The sequence below is a fragment of the Branchiostoma lanceolatum genome, chromosome 6 (assembly GCF_035083965.1).
Source record: "Branchiostoma lanceolatum isolate klBraLanc5 chromosome 6, klBraLanc5.hap2, whole genome shotgun sequence".
In the NCBI taxonomy this organism is placed as follows: Eukaryota; Metazoa; Chordata; class Leptocardii; order Amphioxiformes; family Branchiostomatidae; genus Branchiostoma; species Branchiostoma lanceolatum.
In genome coordinates this window covers 10,242,065-10,267,817 of record NC_089727.1, presented here as the reverse complement: position 1 = coordinate 10,267,817, position 25,753 = coordinate 10,242,065, and the positions used below count along the sequence as shown (strand labels likewise).

Genomic DNA, 25,753 nt, shown 5'->3' with positions numbered 1-25,753 from the left:
TTACAATTGTCATTCACAAAATGACAAGAAAGAAGTCAAGCCTGTTCAACAACATATTAACAGCTGGTTGATAAGCCAATTCAAGCCAAGTCTTCTAATCAAAGGGTACATGTTCCTGTATGAAAGTTACACATCATTAACTACATTCTTGTTCAAGGGGAAAACCAACTGTTGTTTCCAGCTAATTTCACCTTGACGATGAACAGACATGTCTATTTTGTCTGGTTGAATTGTCATAATTATCATGGACTCATTTCTAGTTTCAGCCAGCTTCATATGGCGCAATGAATTTCCCCCCAGGCATTAGCCAGATGAAACATTAACGATGGCCATTGTTGCAGTTATTATTATAGATCACTCAGTACCGGCACATCCTTGTATAAATATTTATACTACCTCACAGTAAATCCAAACACTTTCCTTGGATGGCTGCCCAGTCATCAGCTTTATACTTATAGCATGCTTCATAAGGCAGAATGTGGCCAAGCTAGTATTCACATTCTGTATAACCACACTATCTATAACATTCTGTGCATTCTTTGTGAAAAGGGTTTAAACAGTGTTTTCCTCTGTTAAGTTGGAAAGACAGCCCCAGCATACAAATGTTCCAACCATATTGTCATGCCTCCTTCATACATATAGCTTGTAAGCCTGAAGTAAAGGTAACTCTGAAGTTGTTTCCTGAAAGGTGTGAAAGATGAATGTTGCCTGACTATCAAAGTTCTATGTGCCAGCTATCTGCCATTTCCAGCTTTCTTCTCTGAAGATTCCAAATACATGCACTGTTCCAATTTGTAATTGCAAATGGTAAACTGCTTTAAAATCAAATTACAGCCCACAATACAAGATCCTTACTAGTGCTCTTTAGCTCTTCAAGCTTAAGCACAAGTTGAGTAATTCAATTGAAACCACAGGCAAATTGAAGACCTCTTTTATTTTGTAGCTAACCCTTTGGCTTAACGTTGCAATTGAGAAAATTGTAGTCAACTCTACCTAACCTTGATTTATCCTCTGTTGTTCATTGCAAGAATCATTTTGAACTGTGTATTCTGTGATTCAATTTCGACTGCTGTACACTGTTGCATTTCTCAAAGATAATTTGCAAATTGCTTCTTACTCCCAGCAAGTTCCAGATTCATGATGTAAGGAACTCTCCTTTTTCGGATTCACTTCTTAAGTTAAGTCTTGAGATGTGTATAGATTTAACCTGAAAGAAAACTGTTTTACAGTTTGGCTACATGTACACTTAGATGATTTCGACCACATCACAAGGTGTCAGCATCAGGAGTACGTATACAGTCCTGGGAGATTTGGGATGAATGATATTGATGGTGTACATGTGTATGGTTTATCTTGATTGCAAAGGGTTATGATAAAAGTGCCTTTGAGCCTTCATATTCGTCATAAGCCGCCACATGTAGCAATATTATGATAAGATCATACACAGTTTTTTATGGAGAAAAGAGGGGGCACTTGTTCTGTGCTACATATATAATTGTGGAACTAGATTATTGCATGTACTCTTCATGAAAAAGGAGGCAATGTATTTGGCAACATTCATTTGCATGTCCTTTTGTCTGTCAAGAAGGCCTGGGTGGATTGTATTGGTATTTGGTATGTGGTTAGGTCTTGGTGGGAACTAAAAAGGATTAGATTTTGGGCGACCTAGCAGCTTGTTATGGTACTACAGCAGAACGTCTGGCTTTGATATCTCTTGTTCTGGGCATGCTATGATCACGGTTTTGGGGTTAGATAGGGTTGTTTTCTGTGAAAATTTTGTGATCTTAACCATTAATGTACTACATGTCCGACACCATATGGTTTATACTATAATTATAGGGCAAAAACAACAGGAGCAAATTTCTGAGACAGTTACAAATTGGTCCTACTTCTCATGCGTCTGCATGCATGATTTCCTGAAGGTCAAGAAATGAATCCCCCCTGCTCTCCTGTAGTCACCATAATTGATAGTATACCAACCTGTACCCTGCTTGCAATAAACCCGCTTCCTGCGACCATAAATCTTCTGTGTTCTATTATAACTAATGCATTTCCACCTGGTAAATGACTCTGGACTTGCAGCCCTAGTTTTTTGTGTTCAACAACTTTTACCACATTGCCACTAGATGATATGTATTCAGCTGTAAGGGTTCCCGGTTTCAATTTTGAGTGCACGGTCTTGGGTTAAATGAGAGAAAAGATTAAGTGCAATAAATATGTAATAATCGTGTTACATTAGAGTGATGTTTCTTCGCTAGAAAGTCAATACTACTTTGTACTTTATTGGGTGATGTCATTGCATGCTGGGTACTAGTATGTTACCATTAATCATTTCGTGACTCAGGTACATGTAAAAACAATCATACAAGTCCCTGTATGCCTGCTGTACTCAAAAGCAAAATGGCAAGTTTGTACATGTGTATCTAAGTTATGAATGTTGTGTATTCTACATCAATTTCAAATGTCGAAACAAATTATAATTTATCCTGTGCAGCCATGGACGTTCCTGAAAAAAAGTGGTTGTCATTTAAAGCTTATCTTGCAGAAAAAAATTATCATTATAGTTTTTCATAAAATTTTAATCTGCTGCACCAAAGCTGAATGCTAAATGACAGGCATGGTTAGATAAGAAGCTTCTGTCGGTTGAATTCTCAGAAAACCAATTTTGTCCATTAGCCTTTGATCAGAGTGGGGCTGAAGAAGTTTCCCCGATCAATATTATAAATGGATCCAGGATGGCCGAGATTGAACCACCTGCCTGATAGTGCCCCAGATGTAGTAATTGGGTAGGGGCTAAGTGTTATATGCTGTGGTCAAGAAGAGTTTTCTCTTCAAAAAGCAGAAAGCTGGAAAATATCTAAAATTTCATGTTGAAATTTTCAGTCTCTGTTATTGTATTATACAATGTTATTTTACACGTACATCCAGAAGGCAAAATATGTTAAGAGACAGACAGTAATTTAACTTAAGTTTAAGGGAACAGATCAGCTGGACTTGCCATAAAGTTTTGTCAACTTTTCTTCAGGTCTTCAGGTAAGGTTGAAACATCAAATGAATACAGTAAAATTTGGAAGGAGACTGAACTATAGTGCTTCAACAACATTTAATTCACAGTTTGGACTCTTTTGTACTCAGTGTAACAATGTATAGTACACTGCATATATGATATAACGTTACATGCCTATCGATTGATAAGCAATATCTACAATATCATTTCTGTAATATCAAGTTGCATAGAATGATTGACAAGAGACCAATATAAAGTTTCCAACTCCTTCATAAGACTTAAAAGTTGGAGTTGGAAAATTTATATTGGTCTCTGAAGTCAACAGTATTTGACAAACTGTTAGTGACACATGCTTCTGACTCAACTATATATCATGTTGTGTAATGTACAATCCTCTCCGTTGCATGGTACTTATACTGTGATAGAGAAACCTTGAGCTCTTCTTTCTGTCACAGTGTTACCAACTGCTTTATCCATTGCATTACCTTATGGGATAAAGGTGCTGTGGAGAGGACTTGAAATAGTTCTTGTGCTGCTTATCTTGCTGCACAGTCCTCTCTGAAATCACGTTTGTTGCTCAGCATGCTCAGCCAAGGACGCAAAATCACTCATCCAGGCGTACCAGCCTTTCTGTTTATTGAAAGGGAGAGTTATTTAGTACATGTTAGCTATTGATTTTGCGTGGAGTGTGTTGTAAATGCGCTGAAGAACCGATTTCTGCTGCACTCCAAGACAAATGGCGAGCGACAACATCTAATTCCTTAAGACCGACTGCTTTTAAGTTTGAAGCCGATGAAATCCTATATTTTGATAGCCAGCGGGGAGGTAAATCAGTAACGCTTCATTGACAACTTTGGCGACGTGTAGGAGGCATTTTGCATGCACCATGAGCACCCGCGCTGTGTGGTAGGCTTTGATTTAACAGTCGTCAGCATGGTCTGAATGTTGAAACAGTTATGGAAATCTTTAAGGCTGATATATGTACAGTCTTCTTGAATTCAATGATAGGATTCCTTGCATTACACAATGAGTATATATTATGTCCATACAGTTTCTAGTTAGTTTCATATTTCCCAATTTGGACAATTACTTCACATTTTAGCATGTGCAATGAGTCTGACATATGGGACTACCGGTAAGCATGTATATAAATATATCATATAGATATATCAGATGAACGAGACCATGTACGCTTCATGGTCAACAATTTAAATCATTTCCACCTGCTGCATTTTACTATTGTAAAATTATTGCATAGCGATGATTGGAACCAGCCAACCTGGTTGTTAAACATGAGTCCAGAGACAGACGACCTAACTTAAGTCAGCGTGCCATGAAATTAAGTAACTTTTCAGTATGAATACAGTACAATTTTCCATACATGTTCTTTAATCACAATACTGTGGTCAAAAAAACATCTGTTTTAGGTTATTTTGAGTTGAGTTAGCCATGATGATATCTATTTTCAACTTTGAAGTCTACATGTTGTTGTAGCCATATCTTCAACCATCCTCGCGCCAAATGCAGTTAAATGCAAGTCTGCACATTGCCAGATAGATCTGGGAACCTTGCCCAAGTCATCTCCACATACAGCATGATGCGCTCTGAATACACTACTCCTATGTTTGCTCTTTTCCTTATTATTAGCTATCTGTAGGTCCACAACAACGTGTCTTGCCGATATGTTTTGCCCGCTGCGAAGTCATTTTTCGACGGTATTTAATCTAACTTTTTAACGCCATGTAGCACGTATTCGTTTTGACAAGTTTAGGTTGTTCTGTTATTGTTTTGTATTAATCATTGCAACACATACATAATAGAATGGCCGCCACTCCATTTTGCCTTCGCTGTTCCTGATTGATTTTGGCCATTGATTCAATATAAATTCATAAGGGCTATTTGCTTGGAGAAAAGTAGGGTGTGATGACCCGCGTCCATAAAACATGCAAAACTTTTTGTAAGATTACATGTAGCTTTTGCCTGATGATGCACTTTGTAGTTTTGCTGAAGAACAGACTTTATTTACTCTTCTTCACAACAATACAAGAAGTACATACTGGAGTTCATATCTTTACAATGTAGAACTAAACTTTGTATTTTTCATTGTAAGCATAAAAAGATGTTAGATTTAAACTTTAAGGAGAAAGAAAGACAAGGGGATGTACATGTATCAAGGGGAATGGCTTGTCCTCGACCTATGTTGAATTCAAAGGTTAGAATAAACTTAGATCTTGTTTGCTATAAATCCTAAATGCATGCGCAGTTAGGATACACTTAAGAAAATTGTCTTGCTCAGCCAAGAAAAAAGCATCCCATTGGAGATGTTAATAGCAGATTCTGCTTGCACTGTGGTACAGTGATGTGTCATCGACCAATTGTCATGCTTGACGGACTGTGCTTTGTCGTTGTTCATCAGGAAAATTCACAGCAAGCTTTTAAACCACCAGATTAACCTTCACAGTGTGAGGTGACAGTCCTTAATATTGTGGTAAATGAGGCATCGATGCAGTCTTGTGTATGGGTCTCCTGGGCACGCTTTAACAGATGCGTCACTGTTAGTAATACTCCGGTTCAACAACTGCTGTACTCAATGGGAACATCATTCTCTATTGAAGGTTATCCAAGGACAGACATGCTTTTCAAACTGAAAACCTCTCCAGTTGTTATACTACAGTAGAAACCACTTATTTGTAACACCTATTTGTCTGCGCAATTTTCCCGATTACCTCCCTTTCCCGATTATGAGGTGTTACATGTAGCTCAAACTGACCCGGCTTAAACTACGGGGGTGGGGGATGGACAGTAAATCAACGACAATGACACAAAAAATACAAAGTTAACACGGTCTTATTAACCATCAATAACAGTGAACTTTATTTAGATCAGTATGTTCACTCGTAACATTAGCTTGTAACATTCATTGTAACAATAGCATTGTTGTGCATACGATTTCCCAACGTAGATCGTTGTTGTTTTCTACTGACTCTTGAATGATGCGACACACTAAATATTTGAAGAAGTTTTCAGCTCATTCCTGCTGCTTTTGATGATTTGTTTGGCATATTTTCGTTTCAATATGTGTTGCAACTTGACAATTTTTTTGCCGATTAGCCGTTTTTTTTGCAATCATAGGCTTTGCGTATGTGGGGTTCGATAAACAATGGCATTAATCAATATTTAATGGGAAACGGTTTGGGATTTTGCAATCCTTTGCAGTTGTAATTGTAATTAACTGGTTTCTACTGTACATAGTACCATCGGTAGGTTTCAAAACCGCTGTTGGTAATCCATTGGGGGAAACTTACAAGATAAAAAGTTAATGTACATGGTTAGCAAATCCATTGCTCATAATGCTGAGCTTTTTTTAAAGAATTGGCATTCTTCAACTGGAAAGTTCATCTGTGTTCCCTTGGTAGAAGTCATCCTGTATCAAAGTTATCTACACTTTCCAACACAAGTTTTTGGACTTACCAGATTGTCGACTGTGTTCAAGGTATGTTATTCCTTTCAGCCTTTGGCAAGCACTGATTCCATCTATTTTTATACCAGGATTCATAATTATACGTAAGCCTGCAGCTTGATTCGTCAACAGATAAAATACATTACAAAGCCCATAATCCCTGATCCTATGGAAGGCAGCCTGAACCTAGATTCACCAAAGCAGTATAATGAGCTTCTACATCATAAACTCTTAGGGTAGCCAAAGGGAAAGATTTGTTCAAAGTAGTTACGACTTTACGGGGATTTATGACTCCACTTTGTTGTACATTTAGATAAGCATCAGGTGCAGGTGTCTTCAGTGGTGTCATTTTATTAGCAGTACCTCCTCAAGGCACGCTTTTGTAAATGATGTAGGTTTGTCATGAACAGCTTCAAGTCAAGAGAGGTGCTGCCAAGCATAAGAAATGATGTTAGCTCAACTGCAGTGTTCATGCACCTGATATATAACTGTGAGCTTCATATTTCATAACATACACAGTAGCAAAGGTGGTTATCTGATGTACGTGCAATGATTGATGTCTGTAATAAAGAGTTTGACTATATCATATGTGTTCTGTGTCATGACTATACTATCTTTAACAATATAGGGTATAAGGGTGATATAACTTTCAGAACCCTTTAATGACCAGTATATAACATTTCAAATTTCTTTAAATTACTTGTTGAACTTTATGATCCATATAGTATATGATGATGTAGACTAGAGTGAGCCTTGGTAATGTAGGTAGTCAACATAGATTTTAAAGCTTAATGATGTTGAGAATACATTGTGTCTAAACATTTTTTCAAGTTAATCCTGACAATGGCTTAATGCAGAGTGACTACCTTGTGGGTAAAGCACTGACTGATTTCCCATTTGGGACAGCACAATTCAAACATGGCATTCACAGAGCACTTATCAGTGAAGTGCACTGGTTCCTTACCAGCCATCTGTCGGAACTGATAAGGTGCGCTACCTCTACCTTGGTACCACTCAGCTCTTCCTTTATCTATGGAAACTGTTGCACCGTGACGAGATTGCTCCTGTAATGGCTGCTCTTTGCATCTCTCGTGGTTCTCTCCATTACTCCTGGGTGGTGAAGACGGGCGGGTTCTGGCAGATGGGCATCGATTGAGGACGGTGGCTCACCGGGGGAATGGGTCTGAGATGATTAAAGCCATTTGTGCAGCACCTCGCCCTGACCCAAACTGAAGTGGTGCTTTCATGTCTGCAGGGGGCACTTCTAATATTTCTGTGGGCAACAAGGCAGGAAGGGTCGCGCTTCTTTCATCTACTTTGGCACGGCTTGCCCTGAAATATTGATGAGGACGTGTGGAAGGAGTTTGAGTAAACTTATGGGTACCATTCTTAGTCACAGAGGGAAGGCTGCACTGTGACACATGGAAGGCAAAGACATGCTTCCTTCCTACCAGAACAGTATAAATCTATCACCTGTGACTTTCTGATATCCCTCAGAACTAATTGCTGGATTGTTCAGTTGAAGTTGGTCATTGATTTAAGATTACAACACAGTTTGTGAAACATGTGAATAAAGTTTCTTATGGCTTACATACAGATGTAGTTACTGAGAAGTATATGCACAGCATTATATGCCTGAATGTTCAGGAGGACAACTTTGGTCATGATTTTGTAACAAGTTCAAGAAACAACTTCTTAGTCAGGCCTCTATTTTGTTGAACCACTTTTAGACTTACCTTAAAGTTCCTATTTACGTACGCACCCCTCCTGACGTACGCACCCTCTCTCTAGCATTTCGGTGGATAGTTAGAGGTTGACATGATCATCCTTCCGATGATGTTTACCGACTTAAGGGGTTACTGAGAAAATGTTTCTGGGTAAAAAATGCCAAACAATTTAAATATATGTATTATATAATCTTTATTACTGATTGATTGTGTGGTACCATTCCACACTTCATTTGCATGAAGATGTACCATACTCTCAAGCTGATATGCAATTTTTATGAGGAAGAACCCCTCCTAACATACACACCCTGACTTTGGTGTCGGCCTGGAGCACCTGCTTGCGACTTGAAAAGTTTTAAAAGTGCGTACTTAAATAGGGATTTTACGGTATTTGAATAACACTCTGTAGATAGTAGGTTGGTTCCAAGATATACATGTAGTCACAACAAAGTAAACATTGCTTTTTTATCCAGACTGACAGTTGTTTTTGTTTGTTTCCAGCTCCTGACGAATGTTGCGAGCACGGAGTGTGCCCATATGCTGGGGAAGCTGCAGTGTGCCCGGTGTTCGCCAGTCTCCTGGTACCTCTTCAACGCTGGCGACACCCTCAACCCCGACCAGCGCAGCCGCACCCTGCCCATCATGTGCTCCGACTTCTGCTACCAGTTCTATGAGGCTTGTCAGGGATCCATCCGAGGTATGGAAATTCTCTATATTCCTTTGGCAAATTTGTCCTATCCAACAGTTATCGCCCTAGCAACAACCCAGGCTCAAGTGTAACGTTTCCGAGCTAGGATTAGCCATGCCCTGTCTTACAAAGGCGGCTGAAGTAAAGGTCCTTATTGACACACGATGGACAAACATCATCACAGTTGTTGCCACACTTGTGTAATAAGCCTTGCTACAACTGAGAAATCAGCACCAAGGACAGATGAACATCAACTAATGTTAATAGCTTCAGCTTTAGTTTTGTTGTATGCATGAATAAGCAGATGTCTGCAGAAGATAATTTTTTCTTGTCGTAAACAACACTCAATCATGCCATGCTTGTTATACAGATTGATATCTATGAAAGGCTCCATTAGATGAAATCAGAGTCATGCTATCTTCGTTGTATTTTACCTTGGATGCAGACTGGAGATACAAACAGACTTGATGTGAGAATTGACATCAAATATCCAAAACTTCTCATGACAACTTGCTTCCTGCTTTGCAAGAGATGTTACCCTATAAAGAAGGTCTAATTGATGAAACAAACTGTCAGTCACAGACTCAGACTGTCACTTCCATCCGGTACCCGGGGCTGGGAACAGCCTGCTAATGGAAGATAGCTGTCTGGGGACTGGCAGGAGGTCTCCTGCTGCATTGTGTTGAACTGATGTATTATGTATGGCGTAATGCCATTGTGTCTTTAAGAAATTGTCATGCATGATAACAGATTGAGCTACGTTTACGTTTGGTACAGGATTGAACAAATAGCTGAGAGAATGGGATACATGTTAAGCAGAAACTTGGTAAAATCTTGAACTTATATGGATATAAGCCTTAGAACAAAGTATTAGTTCAAAAGAGTACATGGCTGCAGGCACAATTTTGGCCTCTTTGAGTGTAACTGTTGAGACATGACCCCATTAAAGCAGGTGATGCCATTTGTGTAGCATGTGGGAATCGTCTTTTCTATCAATATCTGCCACAGCTGTAGGTTGCCTTTAGGTGCTGAAATTTGTATAGCATGTGGGAATAGCTATTTCTATCCATATCTCCCTCAGCTTTAGATGGCCTTTAAAAGAGTTTGACGGATGAGACATAACCCTAAAGCAGGTGCTGAAATTTGTGTAGCATGAGGGAATAGCTATTTCTATCCATATCTCCCTCAGCTTTAGATTGCCTTTAGCAGAGTTTGACAGATGAGACATAACCCTAAAGCAGGTGCTGCCATTTTTGTAGCATATGGGAATGGTTCTTTCCATCCATATCTCCCACAGCTTTAGATGGCCTTTAAGAGAGTTTGACAGATGAGACATAACCCTAAAGCAGGTGCTGCCATTTGTGTAGCACGTGGGAATGGTTCTTTCCATCAATGCCTCCTACGGCTCAATGAGACATTCGTCACCCCAGGTAGGATCTTTACTCCCCACCATCGGCACTTAGGTCAACCTCCAGGTGCCAAATGGCTTACCCTTATGTAAAGATGGTTTTCCGATACCAGATCGTTATTCTACCTGTGGTCCCAATGACCTTCAGCGATGTTGTTGTCACCGTCACCAAATGAAGATGAATCCCCCAATCAGGCTAATGTACATGTTGGTAATAATCATCTGTCATATCCACATGGCCACTCGTGTGGTACATATTGGGTTCTAGCAGGTCCTATAGTACAATAATCTGTCATTTCACAACGAGTACCGATCGTTGCATTTTCTACTACCTGCTCAGGTACTATAAACTGTAAAGTCATTCTCATTTCTTAGACTTCCGTTTGCAGCATTGAATCAGCAGTATCTTAAGATTTACCTTTAAAAATGAATACAAACCATCATAAAATACCATGTATAGATAATGGGATATTTTTCAACTTGTAGCTTGACTAGTGAATAGTGATCCATCGTTTAAAGCATGGTTATCAAGTTTAAAGGTGGTAAAGCACATAAAAGTGATCTTTTTTCCTTGTTATTTTATATAGAGAATGACGGATTGCTCATTATTTTGTTCTGGTGTTGCCTGGGGAGACTGATTTGTTTGCACATGAAACATTGATTTAGTAAATCTTGTACCATTTTGCACAATCTTGACCATAAAAGTCTGCTTGACTTATACTTTTTTCCTGATACAAGTTATAACAAGCAGACTAACTAACCATATACTAGTGGTAAATGGAAATCATAAAGTTTGCTTATTGTGACTTAAGCCACCTATCCCCGGCCCCAGGAAATAATTGCACAGCAAAGTAGTTCTCAGTTCAGAACTGAGAACTACATTTCAAACGATATGAAATGACTCAGAAGGTAGAGAAGAATGAAAGTGCTTTTTGTATAAAAAAATGTGCAGCTATTTATTACATTACATCATATTCACGTGTTTACTACCCGTTGTAGGTGACTTTATCATGATCTATGTCTGGGGATAGCTATCTCACCATAAGCTGTAAAGATTATTTTACAATGTAGTGACTGGGGACATCTTAATTCATGCATCTGTTCTGTATGTACAATGCACGCAGCACAGCACTGGCAGGCTGTCCATGCAGGCAGTTGAACTTGGCACTTATCTTCCGCCTACTACCTCTGGCCTTGGGAAGTCCACAAAATGAAACAATTGGACTTAATGATGTGTAAAATCACTGGACACCAGCGGTGAGCCATCAACTGCCAAGCACAAGCCTTGGCCTTGACAGGATCAATAGGAGATGGCATGGGAAAGTCTGCTCATGTATCACAGGTCCCTCTGCTGGGAACACAAGCTGACAAGTCTATCCACAGAAAATCAATGAGAAATGGACACTTCGGGGGAACGGTTATACTTGAAATCCCATGATTTTTCTCCTTGTTGAGCGAGAAGCAAGTAGCCTGAGACCAATAGTAGGCTAGAGTAGTAGAGTTTCATTGATCAGGTTACCATAAGTTTTACAAAATCTTTTAGGACAAAACATGTTTCATTCACATGAATTGAATAAACAAAATGTCCTGTTAGGTATGAGACATGCCGAGTATAGTGTGACATGTAAAATAACCTGGTTTTCAGCACTAAGGTCAGAACTGCCTGTCTATAAGTGTATTGTACTTATAATTCACTGTTAACTGCTTGGCTATTCTTAAAACTTCAAATCTCTCTGTAGCTGCTTTAAACCAATCTTTCCAGGCATCCTCACATATTTTGTTAGTTAGGAGTTGTCTAAAAACTTCACACCTCTCCGTAGCTGCTTTAAATTGATCTTTTCAGACATCCTCACATATTTAGTAAAGTTAGAAAGTGAGTAAGTTCTGTTTTGATTAGTATTCAAAGCACCACTTCTCCAGTGAGCAGTGACACAAAGCCGTTAAGGCACTTCCATTACCAGTGCAGCGCCTCACCCGACACATCTGAACTCCACCGGGGCTGCTTTGAAGCCAGGTTGATTCAGACATGGAGATCTCCCTGCTTTCCCACCGTCTAATCCCATAGATATTTCCTGTGCACAGACGCCTTAGAAGTGCAAATCCCTTTAGTATTCACCCGATTCCCCTCCCTGCGCACTCTGATTACTTTAGCTGGAGCTGAAAATCCCCTAATGTACGGGGATTAGCGGAATCATTTGATTGACGTTCATGTATGGGACACAAAAGGCAGATCAGACTGTTACGCCATATTGCTCCAATCTGATAATGAAATCTTTGAAGAGCAGACCACAGCAGATTACCTTGTTACAGTGTTAGATGAGAAGGGAGAATAGTTCCCTGAACTGGTATGAAGTAGAGTGGATTCATTTCTCAAGCTAACCGACATCTTTCACACCACAGTCATCCCTAAGGTAAAACATCTGGAGCCGCAAAGTTCCCGTTTAGAACTTACCGGTATACATGTATTCATCCAGTTCCCTGAATTGGTGTTAGGATAACCAAGCACATTGTACAGTTACAGCTATGGTATTTTCTGTGGAAGCATGATACAGCCTTGTGGCAATCCTAGCATTGCCTTGTGATTCAAAACAAAATGATCTATTTTGAGTATTCTAAAGATACAATCAAAGTGAGATGATGACAAAATTTTCTTTTATTCATTTATTTCTAGGTCTGTTTGACGACATGAACATTGACCAGTTCTGTGCCACCAACTCGGCTCCAAAAGGGACGCCATGTTTCCCCAACCACTCCCATCACCTCCACCCCAAGGGCACCGACAAGAAGCCCAGCTACCAGCGCCCCCCCACCGTGGTCATGGCTCAGCACAGCAAGGTCAAGGCCAAGAAAGACTTCACACAAGAGGAGTGGGAGAAGTACTCCAAGTACATATCTGAGGGGGTGGACTCTGCTGAGTCTGTGGAGAAGCAGCCTCTAAAGAACAAGTTTGACTGGTCGGTAGAAGAGCCAGAGAAGAAGCCAAAAGCGGAGAAAGAGTACACCAAACCGGTTCCTGACGGACCGGTGGACATGGCGTTGAAGGAGCGCGAGGAGATGGAACCCGATGACGGGGTGAAGCTTGCCGAGGTTTTGGCTGCTAAACAGTTCCAGCAGCTCAAGCCGATGGACTTCCCTCTTCCACAGGACAGGAAAACCAAGAAAACTGACCCTCCAAAGGTTCTTTATTCAATGTTTGATTCTATACTACTTAACTATGAACAAGTAACAAGTAGTGTTTCAAAATTTTATCCAGTTGCTTGAGTAACTATTTTTGGCGTATCTTTCTACCTGGATGTCTAACCTTCATCAACGTAAGTAGCGAACTTGTCTGAAATAGAAAGAACCTGACAGGTTAGTTGTAATTTTTTGATATAATATTGGGTCTGCAGCTTTGTAGCCAATTTTCCCTCGCAATGTTTTCAAACAGGTTCATCTTTCAGATATTAGAATCCTTTAACTGTTTTACAACTGTATGATTGGGACTCATTTGCATGTCCTCTGAATTATTTTCCACAGATGAAAGCTAAGAAGCTGCCACCACAGGAGAACTTTGGTGGTGCAGGAGGGACCGAGTTCTTTGACGTCCCAGATGACATGGATCTGCCCAATGCTGACTGGACTGACGACGTCTTCGAACCTGGAGTTAAGAAGGAAGTTATCAAAGAAAAGCCACCTATGCTGAGGTGAGATCATACTGTGACAAGGGTTCAAACATATACATTATTTTGTACCCAAGAATGACAGTATCTGGTATTCACCTGTATTTGATACATTACATCAACTCTCATGCAATTTTTATAATTTTGCAGCATTTCTCCCAGCCTTTCTTAAGTTGAGATTGTTTTAATTTTTCTTAGCAATGGCAGTGGTCTGAGGAACCCTGTAGCTGCCATGTGTTGTTTTACTGCCCTGATTACTGACTCTGTTTTCTGTTCTTCAGTAATAAGCCAGTATCAGACTGCCTGTGTGTGTGTGTGAAGGAGGTATCTAGTGGCCTGAGGAATCCTGTGTTGTTTTACTGTCCTGATTACTGACTCTGTTTTCTGTTCTTCAGTAATAAGCCAGTATCAGACTGCCTGTGTGTGAAGGAGGTATCTAGTGGCCTGAGAAACCCTGTAGCAGCCATCCCAAGCATCGACCACACCCACAGGCTGTTCATCGTGGAGCAGGCGGGTGTGGTCAGGGTCATGACCCCTGACGGCAGGCTACAGAAGGAGCCGTTCATCAACATCGAGCAGGAAGTCTTGTCTGGGAGTAAAGTGAGTTCATCATTCGTCATGTTTTGCACTGAATTTTGAGGACACCCCCTTTCCACTATAGGCTGCGACTGCTAAGTGACCGCTGAGCAGCCCAATATGTAACAGATCCCTCAATGGATTTCGTGGATAAAGAACAAATCCTCTATGCTTTGTCTATTTTGTTGTCTTTTAAATTATACTCTAACGTCATGCATTATATTCACATATCAAATCATGGGTCACAAAAATCCAATTCTAGTCACTCATGTCCAGTGGAAAGGAGGTCTGAGCAAAAGCTGTGTCTTTTTGAGTTATAGTTTACTGTAAAAGCAACAAAATGTTAGAATTTTTTCTCTGATGTTGTAGACTAGTAGCCCCCATTTAGATGTTTGATTTGAATGTTGGTGATTGTTGTATCCTTAGATGGGTGATGAGAGGGGCCTCCTCAGTATGGCGTTCCACCCGGAGTTCAAGTACAACGGGAAGGTGTACATGTCCTACAGCGTGGACAAGGGGAGCTGGGACGACACCCCGCGCGACCACGTCATGAGGATCACTGAGTTCACTGTCACAAGGTTGGTGACATTACACCTCTTACTGGCTTGCTGTATATGCAGAAATGTTCACGTGGTTTTATGTTTGAGGTTTTCGCCATGAACTAAATCCACCACAAAACTTTTGCCCTCCTTTCCCCTTGTCAACTATTGTCTCAAATGCAAACTTCAAACCACCGCGAACACACCATTTTCTCCCTACAGCGAGATTAAAACTATGTGCATTTACAGTATGTTTCCTGATGCCTCTGTCTCAATGAGATTGGCCTTACTATTGTTAATCACCAGAAGGTCGCCGAATCTCAGAATTGTAGACCAAATTTGTCTGAAAATGTACTCTGTTACATAAACAGGGCTCATTGACCTTCAAAAGTCGACTGATCCCTAGAAATCGTGCAATGATCGAGAGAATACAGAGTGTATTACTGCTGAAAATGTCATTTAGAGCTCGCAGACTTGTTGGTCGATTGATTTTCTGCTGTGTGACATTAGCTTTAGGATACTTTTATACTTGATTAAGGAAACCAATGGTGTGCTGCGAACTTCCATAGGACTGGTGTAAGATTATATTTCAGCCTTAGAAGCTTCTTTTTTTTCAGAGAAGTATCCATTCGAAGAATGATCATATCAATTGTACAACAGACTTTTTCTCTGTAAAAACTAGATAAAGACGATCGGATGAAAGTCAGTGACATTCAGGCATACAATTGCTGCAAATGAAGTAGAACCCTTAACTTCAAGATAACGTTATTTGGCATTCTGTAAGCTTTTTTGATTGCTTTAACAGACGTAACCCCAACCGCCTGGACCCCACCACCGAGCGTATCATCCTGGAGATCCCCTGGCCCAACCCCTACAGTCTGAGTGGACAGCTCCTGTTCGGTAAAGACGGCTTCCTCTACCTCTTCCTGGGCAACGGAGGCATCAGTGAAGATGATGAGGAGAACTACGATGGACTCAGGTAATTAGCAAGTCTTAGATAATCATATCAAATTGAATTTGCATTTGGTAAACCACCAGACACATCAAACAAACTTGAGGAATCCTTCGATACAAAACCTTATTGTTACCATATTATTGGGTATGAAAGCTTTTATAATGCACTTACAGGTGGACAGAGATTTTATGGTAAGAATTTAACATACAGTAGAAGCCACTTAATTGCACCTCGGATAAACGCACCTTCCGTTTAATTGCACCGAATCTCAATATCCAAAACCGGTTCCCATTCACTGCATTGTTAGTGACTCCGCATATCTGCACCGCGGATGGTGACCAATGCCGGATAACTGCACCAATTTTTTTCAAAAATCCTCGACAAGTTAACTGAAAAGGTGCGCTAAAATCGGCAAACGCGGTACAAATGAGCCGATAACTGCCGGTGTAAAGGCGCAATACCGCCAATATGATTAAAACTGTTTTGAGTAACAAATCAAGACGGTCTCCATTGACAGTTACGTTGATAGGAATCGTATGGGAGGTCCCGGGCGGGTCACCCGTAATCAGTAACCAAGTTTTAGTTTCAATTCCTAGTTTCATGGCGGTACATGATTTACGTAAATCGACAACTGCACTCTACGTAATGTAACACAGAAACTGTTATCCCATGAGTGGCATGGCGATGTTTCAGAATGCCTCCCCTGTAACATTACGTGTGTTCAAGGACATTATGGTGTGTTGTAATGCGGTAGATCGCATGGAAAAATGAAAGAATGCAAATTCTTTTAAAACAGGTTCGTAGTCATTTCTTTATTTTCAGCAAAGGGTCAATAAATAAAGTTAATAACTGAATAATTTCGTCTGTTTTCTTTGTGCTAGTGTTTCTGACTAACAATACACCCCCTGGCCCATGGTGGTGCGGTCCAGCTGGGCATTTCGCATAATTGCACCAGCCGGATAATTGCACAAAAAACGCTGACAAATGGGTGGTGCAGTTAAGCGGATTCTACTGTACATACAAAGAGTACAGCAGTGTGCTATTGCATGGGATTTCAGTGCAACTGTGTATCATACGATGAATCTGAGTGTTCAAATTGTGTGGCTGGTTTCCTGTTGCAGTGACTTCCTGGGGTCCATCCTGAGGATAGACCTGGACACAGACTACTGCCAGAGCCTGTATGCCATCCCCGGGGACAACCCCTTCTACAACTCCACCTACATGCCCTGGGAGGTGTATGCCTACGGGTTCGACAACCCCTGGCGCTGCACCTTCGACATGGAGAGGATCATCTGTGGAGACGCCGCAAATAAGGAGAAGGACACAGAGAAGATCTACCTTGTCAACCGTGGGAAGGACCATGGTGAGTTTGATAACCTGAAACAAAAAAAAACATATGGTTCCTTCCTCTTTAATTTCATTTTAATTTTCATTTCTCCGCAAAGAGGTCAAGGGATAGGTGAGGTGAGGTGATATAGTAGTATATTATGTAATTCATATGTATTACAGGCTAAATTTATGCTTGCTGGATATCTGGTGGGAAAAATGGCTATATGCAAATAAAAATCCACATTTTCCTTCTCCAGAAATCCATTTAAAACTCGGAAAGGCACCTGTTATGTACTCGAGTACTACAAATATACAGCATGTTCAGAGCTTAGACATTGATCCTAATCAAATACTGCAGAAACGTTCCCCTTCCTTGCCTCTTAAACATCCCTGGGTGTTCTCTAAACAAATTACACGGTCGCTGCACTTTATTTCACGTCTCCAGAATGTCTGATAGTCGAGCACACGAAATCCCAGCACCGTCAAAAATGATTGAGTTGGAAAACCAAACTGACGTCCCCGGTCTACTTCCTGCGTAAACCGAGACAAATCACCCACACTTTGAACCTGAACCTGTCACTGGCGGGCAGCGCTGTCTCGTAGGGGACCTGAACATCACGTTACTTAGACTCTGGTACAGCCAAGTTCAATGTAAAACTGTTTTGTGGTGACAAAATTTATCTTAATCCAATCTCAAGTTGCCTTTAGAAATAACATTAAGAGCATGATTTATTAAAGCTCACCAGAAAACATTTGGTTTGTCAAATGTACTGACAATCATTTTTACTTGACATTTACTGCAAGTTATCTGTGATCGTTAGTCAAAGACAGGGTAATCCTCAAATACCAACGTTAATTATGAAAGTGCTGGAAACCCTGCATGGGGGTTTTAATGGATCTACCACATTGTGACATATGGCATTCAGAAAGCAATACTGCAACTGAATGTAAGCTAGCTGCAGGCTGCCCGTTTGCCCTGGCTCCTGAGCATTCGCTATACAGATAGTCACAATGACATTCAGAGTTGCAGCAGAGGAGCGGCTTTGACATTGAACTCCATGTAAATCTGCCGGAGAGATGAACGAGGTGTAAGATGTGGATTGAAAAGTCCAGAATCCAATTTGTACCCAGTAATCCATGCATTTCCTGGATTACTGTGAGGCGTGGTGAGGACTGCAGGGGAAGTCATTTCTGCACGTGTGCAGGTTGTAATGCAGTCATACCTGATCACACAGGCATGGCCCTGCATAAAGGACTGGCACAGGGGTCACTGTTTCATGGAGTCAGGCCGTACAGAATGGCACGAACGGGTGAGGTGGGAGCCATCGGCTCATTTACTCCCCTCTTTAAGAGAAATGGGAAAAGCCTAATGCACACATAGTCTTCCCATGAAAGTCATCCAGAGAGAACACGCCTCGTGGGAAATATGCAACGTTTTTATTACCTTATAAAATCACAACTTGTCATTTCTCATAATTCAAATGTGCAGGCATCATCTTGTTTTTGGAGCATGTTAGAACAAACCCCAAATGTACTGAAAGTGTCCCTGAGCAATAAACACTTTGTAGGATAAGGGGTGGAGTTGTTTTGTATAATCTTTTGATATGTACAACTGTAACGTTGTTCACTTTACATAATAGCAAAAAGTAACATGTTATAGGAACAGATGGGGCTTTCTTCAGAGCACATTCACCGATCGTATGAAAGTGTCCTTGAACAGTGACATGACACATGTCATTGTAATATGATGGAATCAGGATGAATCTGTTTTACACAATGTTATCATTCAATTTGTAACTTCAAGATCGAATCAGTGCATCTTTCTTGTAAAATAAAGAAGTGCTTGTGTTTTTACAGAATTTTCTGTTAAGCATTCTCAACAACTTCATGTTGTTGAACTTGCCAGTGGAGAATGTGATTCCATCTAACAGTACAGGAAATGAAGATTTCTGTGCAGAATGTTTTGTTGTAACATTTTAAAAATGTTTTGTTTTTTCGCTGACAGCCCAGGATGTGACTCCAATCTACCAGTACCCGACGGGAGACAACAGCGCTGTGATTGGTGGATTTGTGTACCGTGGCTGCCAGGCACCCAGGCTCTATGGGAAGTACATCTTTGGTGACTACAAATCTGGGTGAGTTATCATGTCCTCCGTGGACATTAAATCTGATGTAAGAAAAAAGAGGCGATAATCTCACTCTGTGATTGAACTTGTTGCAACATGGGCTTGACTTTGTGATAATTTCACAACAATGATGGAGATGTTTCCTCATTTTGCAGATTTGTTGTTATTTAATAGTTCTACATGTATGGCACGTAAGTAGAAAAAGTAGCATAGACACATAACACAATATAAAAGTTGGTCAAGCAACTGAGTACGTTTTGTGAACTTCTCCCTTTCAGAAATGATAGGAAAGCCCTTACTGACTGTTTCCTTATTGTCCATATCTATAGAAAGCTGAAGTTCCTTGAGGAGTCTCCTGAGACTGAGCTGTGGGAGGAGGGTGACGTGTGTCTGGGTGGAGAGGGGGTGTGTACAGGGGATCTACAGGGGAGTGTCCAGGGGAGCCTGCTGTCCTTCGGGAGGGATGAGTCAGGTGGGAACATCACACTTTATTCTCTTGGCACCTACTGTCAGTAGGATATAAACACAGACAATCTTCTGAAACCAGCTCAGGGGCGCACCCGGGGTAGCCACACTCTAAAATTCCAAACAATCAACGCTAAAACAGACTCATTTAAATATTCTTTTTTCCCTCGCACCATACCAGAGTGGAACGCCCTGCCTGGCGCGGTTGTTACGACTCCCACCGTTGAGTCTTTCCGCGCCAGGCTGGAGGCCTGCCCGCCTTAGCCCGGGACCTCCTCCCCCCCTACTTTGCCCCTTGCGGGGTTATCTGGGGGCCCAATAAGTTGAAGTTGAAGGATATGGTACTGTGTGCATAAGATACATGTCAAAGTTCACGAAACAGATAGAGATGATCAGAAAACAGTTTAAAGTTCAAGAACAGCTTAGTGTTTATTTGTGTGGGTTTGTTTGGTTCTACAATGTATCAGGTACATGTCATCGGCATCTTAAATTTGTTCATTTTCCCAGTTTCTAATTGTAATGCTTTGGCACCCGCCCTCACTAAGAGCGTTAACAAGTATATTTAGTAATGATTTGTGCAATATCAAAAACTGAAACTGACACAAAAGTAGCAGCTAGTTCCTTTACAAATTTTTCTCTTCTTCTGCTCATATATTTCAATCATGATTTTAAGACCCCCCTATACACTGGGCCTTGTAGCAGTTCCTCCATGATTTGGTAGTGGACCACTATTAACTTAATGAGTTTTTAATCTTCTTCAGGATAGCCATCAATTTCCCTTGACAATCTGGCTAAATCACCTAAAGCTATCAGCAGATAACATTTAGCTGATATCTCCCCTGTGTTTTCCAGGAGAGCTGTACCTGCTGACCAGTGAGACCATCCATGCCAAGAAGTCCGGCGGTCACATCTACAAACTGGTGGACCCCAGGAGGTCAGACTTCTCACTTTCCACATGCATGAAACATACGGTTACGTATCTCCTGCCCAGATCGGTAGCTGTATTATCTGGGGATAGAACTGCCAGGGGCTGCAAGATGAATAACCGCAATTATGAAATGATGGATGCTTCAGCTTTCCCGAATCCTGGTTCCTTCTCTGGCACAGCGTCTGTTGAATGATATACAGGCCATGATCCAAGCTCTTATATGTATTGAAAGTTACGGAATGGTGTAGATTCTGTAGAAAATTGGGGTGTATTTATGTAGGAGGACTTACAGATGGAAGCTGTGAATGATTGTTTGAAGAAATGGATGAAACACACTTGATGCATACAGAATGCTTTAAAAGCCCATGCTGTATAAGTTGGTTTGGTTTGCCCTTGCCTGGGTTTGATATCCAGATGTTTCAGAGTGGTAGACTGATTGCTCATGAATCCAACAGGTTAGTCTATAAAGCCCCATCATCAGTCATCCCTGTCTCTGCTGCTGGTGTCCATTCATCATATTTCTCTGCCGAGTTAGTTCTGAGGACGGTTTGTCCTTGTTAGGGTAGGCAGACAAAACCTTGGGGAAGACACAATTACTGTTAGTACTATTAGCATAAGTGCCATCCTAGTTAGTTTACTGTGGCACTGTGCAGTGCTGTTTTTGAGGGTGGTGCTGTTTTCTTAATTTTTTGCCTGCTTAAGATTGGAAGCATTTTTTAATAGTATTATGATCACTTTGAAAAAATTCTGTTTTCCCAGACTTATTTCCATGTGTGTTAGTATGGCCGTGTTTCTATATTATGGAATTACTTTCAGTAGGTTCATAATGTTTTCTGTGCCATTGTTCATGTGTGTGTGTTTTTGTGGACAGCATAAAGCAACAAGCTGTGAATAGATCCTTATGACATTTAATATGGCGAAAGGGGTCACAAAAACCTAGGTCAAGTGTGATAATGGACCTCCTGGTGGCTTTCTAAGATTAATAATCAAATGTTGATTATATAAATCAGGAGCTAATTTAATCTTTGAGGAAATTTTACCTATCGTCCACAGTCGATGATAAGACTCTCAAACAATTTGTGACATTAACATACATAGTATGTAACTGGGAAAGAGAGGAATATTGATATTTAGTGGACTTATTTCCCTGTGTGTTTGTATTGTTTCTGCAGGAAGGAGGACCCTCCTGAGTGTAAGCAGCAGCTGTGGAAGCCTGCCCCTCCCCTGTCTCACTGTGCCAAACACTGTCACCACGGACACTGCACAGCCAGTGACATCTGCTGCTGCCACGACGGCTACATGGGAGAGAACTGCAAGATTGGTAAGTCAACACTCCCTCCTGCATTCCAGCTGGATCTGCATTCTTAAATGAAGCTGGTGTGGGCTCGAATAAAGTTCTAAACGGACCTATGCGGTTGCAGCGTCTTTTTTGAAGATATGGTATGAGTGTGTACTGTTGGCTTGAAGTTGTCCACAACTATTTGCCTTAGATTAAGCTGGTAAAACAATCCAGTAGTATAACATGCACTTTGTACCATCTGTTCAGACATGCAGTGACAGCTGGTTAGATGAATTCAAGTGACTTGTGAGTCCTAAGCCCTGCAGATCTAAGACCCTGTTCATACCAGTCCCGCAGATAATGCAGGCTTTTCTCAACTCTTTATGTATTCCTGAATGTCCAAATTGTACAGGATTACACAAATGTGATGTCTTCCCATATACCCAGTACAATATGTTGTGTTCCCCATGCAGCCCTGTGTGATCCACCCTGTGCTAATGGAGGCACGTGTGTGAAGCCTAACCAGTGCCTGTGTGACATCGGCTTCACTGGACACACCTGTACTGAACTGGACACTCCCGAGGACACCAAGGACATCCCTGAGAAAAGGAACAAAATTAAAGGTAAGGATATGAGGATTTAAACTAACTTTTCCTTTATGTTATATTTTCTTTAGAAATTATCATAAGTCAGACTTCTTTATTCTATAATGAGAGGCCCCTGTAAGGCTCTAATCTGGGCCTGGCACTATGACAGTTATAGTTAGAGTTAGCACTACTATCCATTAAGGTCTATACTGCTCTTATTCCCAGATGTCCCACCAGAGTGTCTCCAGCCTGCAGGGACAGGCCCGTGTAAGGCCCTGTTCTGGGCCTGGCACTATGACAGGGCTAGAGTTATCACTACTGACGTTCTACACTGTTCTTATTCCCAGATGTCCCACAAGAGTGTCTCCAGCCTGCAGTGACAGGCCCGTGTAAGGCCCTGTTCTGGGCCTGGCACTATGACAGGGCTAGAGTTATCACTACTGACGTTCTACACTGTTCTTATTCCCAGATGTCCCACAAGAGTGTCTCCAGCCTGCAGTGACAGGCCCGTGTAAGGCCCTGTTCTGGGCCTGGCACTATGACAGGGCTAGAGTTATCACTACTGACGTTCTACACTGCTCTTATTCCCAGATGTCCCACAAGAGTGTCTCCAGCCTGCAGTGACAGGACCGTGTAAGGCCCTGTTCTGGGCCTGGCACTATGACAGGGTGACCCAGGACTGCGAACAGTTCGTCTTCGGCGGCTGTGGCGGCAACAAGAACAACTTCAAGACCAGACAGGAGTGTCTGAACTACTGCATAGGGAAGTAGCGGGGAACAGACTGATGTTTTTCATGTACAGTTTTCTTGTCAAGTCATTTTAGTGGGGCTGTGAACAGGTATCCTCAGATAGCAGACAGTTTATACATGTACAATCTATGTCTGACTCAAAATGTACAAACTAAGAATATCAACCGAATCAAAGACAGTTCAATCATGACTTTGTAATTTGACCAAGGATGAGAACAAACAAAATCCAGCTGGATCTTCAACAAGGTTTTCAACAACTTGCTTTGAAAGATGCTGTGAAGGAGAGATGTTAATTCACCTTCGCATAAGTAGAACACATAGGGACAAGTCTCTTGCTTCTTAAGAAATATTAGAATGCATTGTGTAGCGATGTACAGGATACTTTCTGCTTCATGTTTTGTGCATCTCAGAAAGCGAGATTCTGAAGGATACTCGTATGTCCAATGTAAAATATGTGATCGTCAACAATCATGGATGAACAATCATGGATGTGGTCAGGGGAAATTATAACTTTTATGTGAATGGTGGGAATGAGAAAGGATTAGAATTTTTTTGCTATCTTTTTTTTAAGGTTTATTTTTGGCTGTAGTTATTTTAAGTACTGTAGAAGACAGGATTTTGTGTTTTCTTTTTATCACCATTTTGCTAGGAAATTTCCCATCCACATTTGTATTCAACTGTAATAGAGCATAATTGGAGCTGCTATGGCACATGTAACAAAGTGCTTCCTATGTTTATAACTCTTTACTTAGTGTCAGTGTGAAGTACAGTATAGCTATTGTCCTTAGATTTTGTAAACTTTCCTTGAATTTAGCCGGTTTGTGTGGATATCTTTGCAGCTTAATTATTTATTGTTGTGTTGTGTTGTGTTCTCTCGATGCTACGTATCTAATAGACACTACATCTACGTGTACGATGTTGTTAACGTTAGACTTAGAGCAGGAATGTAGGTGACAGCAAAATTACAAAATGACCGTTGCATTTTGTACAGGAAGTGGGAAACCTCTTTTTATGGATCTTTTGAGGCAGGTTGTTTTGAAAGGGAAAAATGTTTTGAAAGGGAAAAAGTGAGCACCAGAAAAGTTTCTGCATCCCATGTATCAAAAACACCTGAAATTGCAGTTTATTCTGCCCCATTGCAGTTTAGGGTTACTGGGCCTTTGGTACATTCATGAGTGAAGGTTATATTTACTTTGAAGACAGAAACTGTGAACATTAAAGCACGGCAGTGAGAACTGGACAGTTTATTTGATTATAGCCTGTCTTACAAATGGCTACCATGAGCTGAAAAAAAATATCCTTGTCACTTTGCAATGGTACAATCTAAGGAATCATCTGAAGAATGTGGTGTGGAGAAAATGTTAAGTAAAGACAATGAAATGAAATGTCCTGTGACAATTTGCATCGTACAATCAGTGTGTTCTGTTAAACATGTAACGCCCTGCACTTGGACATTCCATGCATGTATATAGGTGGTGCTGCAGTGTAGTCTAACGTCCTTTGTCAATGTGAGGTATGCATTAGTTCTTTCGTAATTCTCAGGCAATAAAGCCTTTTTGCATTTCTAATCCTGCAGTGACTTTGTTTTCATTTTAATGAGTGAACTTTGTTAAAAAGTGTAAACGAAGCTCAAACATAGGACTAAGGCAAGTCTGATAGCTACAGTCTGTTTACAAACTGTATACATGTGTATTCAAGTACCAAAAGGAAATGACAAGGAAAGGAACAAATTCTCTCATGTCAGGCTAGATGAGGTTCAGGTAAGGAGACCCCTGCCTTAAAACAGCTAATGATTCCCACATTGAAAGGACATAAGAACAAAGCCATGTATGGAAAAAATGCAGCTTATTTGTCTATTTCATTTCAGCAAGTTCCACCACTGTCAGCTTTATCAGGTATCAAGAAAAAATACTGCGGGGAAATTGTTTGACTTGCACGGTGATGAAGTGCCACCTAGCGGGTAGAAATGGTACCACAACAATATGGGTAAAGCGCTATACGTTGTTGCCGCGGTTCAAAAGAGACACTCTGCAGCTGACTGAAGTACTGCAACTTGAGTTCTTAGCAAATTCGTATATTTGAACAGTTACATAGCACCAGAACACGCAAACAGACACACACACACACAAACGCAGACACACACACACGCACATATGGTCGCACGAACGCTACCCAAAACATTTGCTTTTGGCCTATGTACAATAAAGGTCTTCATTTATTCAATTAAGACATGACCAAGACACTAGGTGTTTGGATTCACCAATACCAGTG

The 25,753-nt window shown here is 40.9% G+C and overlaps 1 protein-coding gene across 2 annotated transcripts in view; it reads left to right on the top strand.

The window, feature by feature from the left end:
- Window positions 1-25,057, top strand: part of LOC136437324 (hedgehog-interacting protein-like) — a 32,060-nt gene extending 7,003 nt beyond the window's left edge. Inside the window, exons 2-14 of one of the 2 annotated variants that reach the window (XM_066431873.1) lie at window positions 8,696-8,891; window positions 12,962-13,467; window positions 13,807-13,973; window positions 14,345-14,549; window positions 14,952-15,103; window positions 15,870-16,043; window positions 17,141-17,382; window positions 19,354-19,483; window positions 19,804-19,946; window positions 20,792-20,873; window positions 22,040-22,188; window positions 22,620-22,769; window positions 23,325-25,057. In XM_066431873.1, the coding sequence (XP_066287970.1) occupies window positions 8,696-8,891; window positions 12,962-13,467; window positions 13,807-13,973; window positions 14,345-14,549; window positions 14,952-15,103; window positions 15,870-16,043; window positions 17,141-17,382; window positions 19,354-19,483; window positions 19,804-19,946; window positions 20,792-20,873; window positions 22,040-22,188; window positions 22,620-22,769; window positions 23,325-23,503 (2,475 nt within the window). In that variant the 3' untranslated portion in view covers window positions 23,504-25,057. Of the gene's footprint in view, window positions 1-8,695; window positions 8,892-12,961; window positions 13,468-13,806; window positions 13,974-14,344; window positions 14,550-14,951; window positions 15,104-15,869; window positions 16,044-17,140; window positions 17,383-19,353; window positions 19,484-19,803; window positions 19,947-20,791; window positions 20,874-22,039; window positions 22,189-22,619; window positions 22,770-23,080; window positions 23,293-23,324 lie in introns of those variants that run through there. The other variant, XM_066431874.1, reaches the window with a different exon arrangement.
- The last annotated feature ends 696 nt before the right edge of the window (window positions 25,058-25,753 follow it).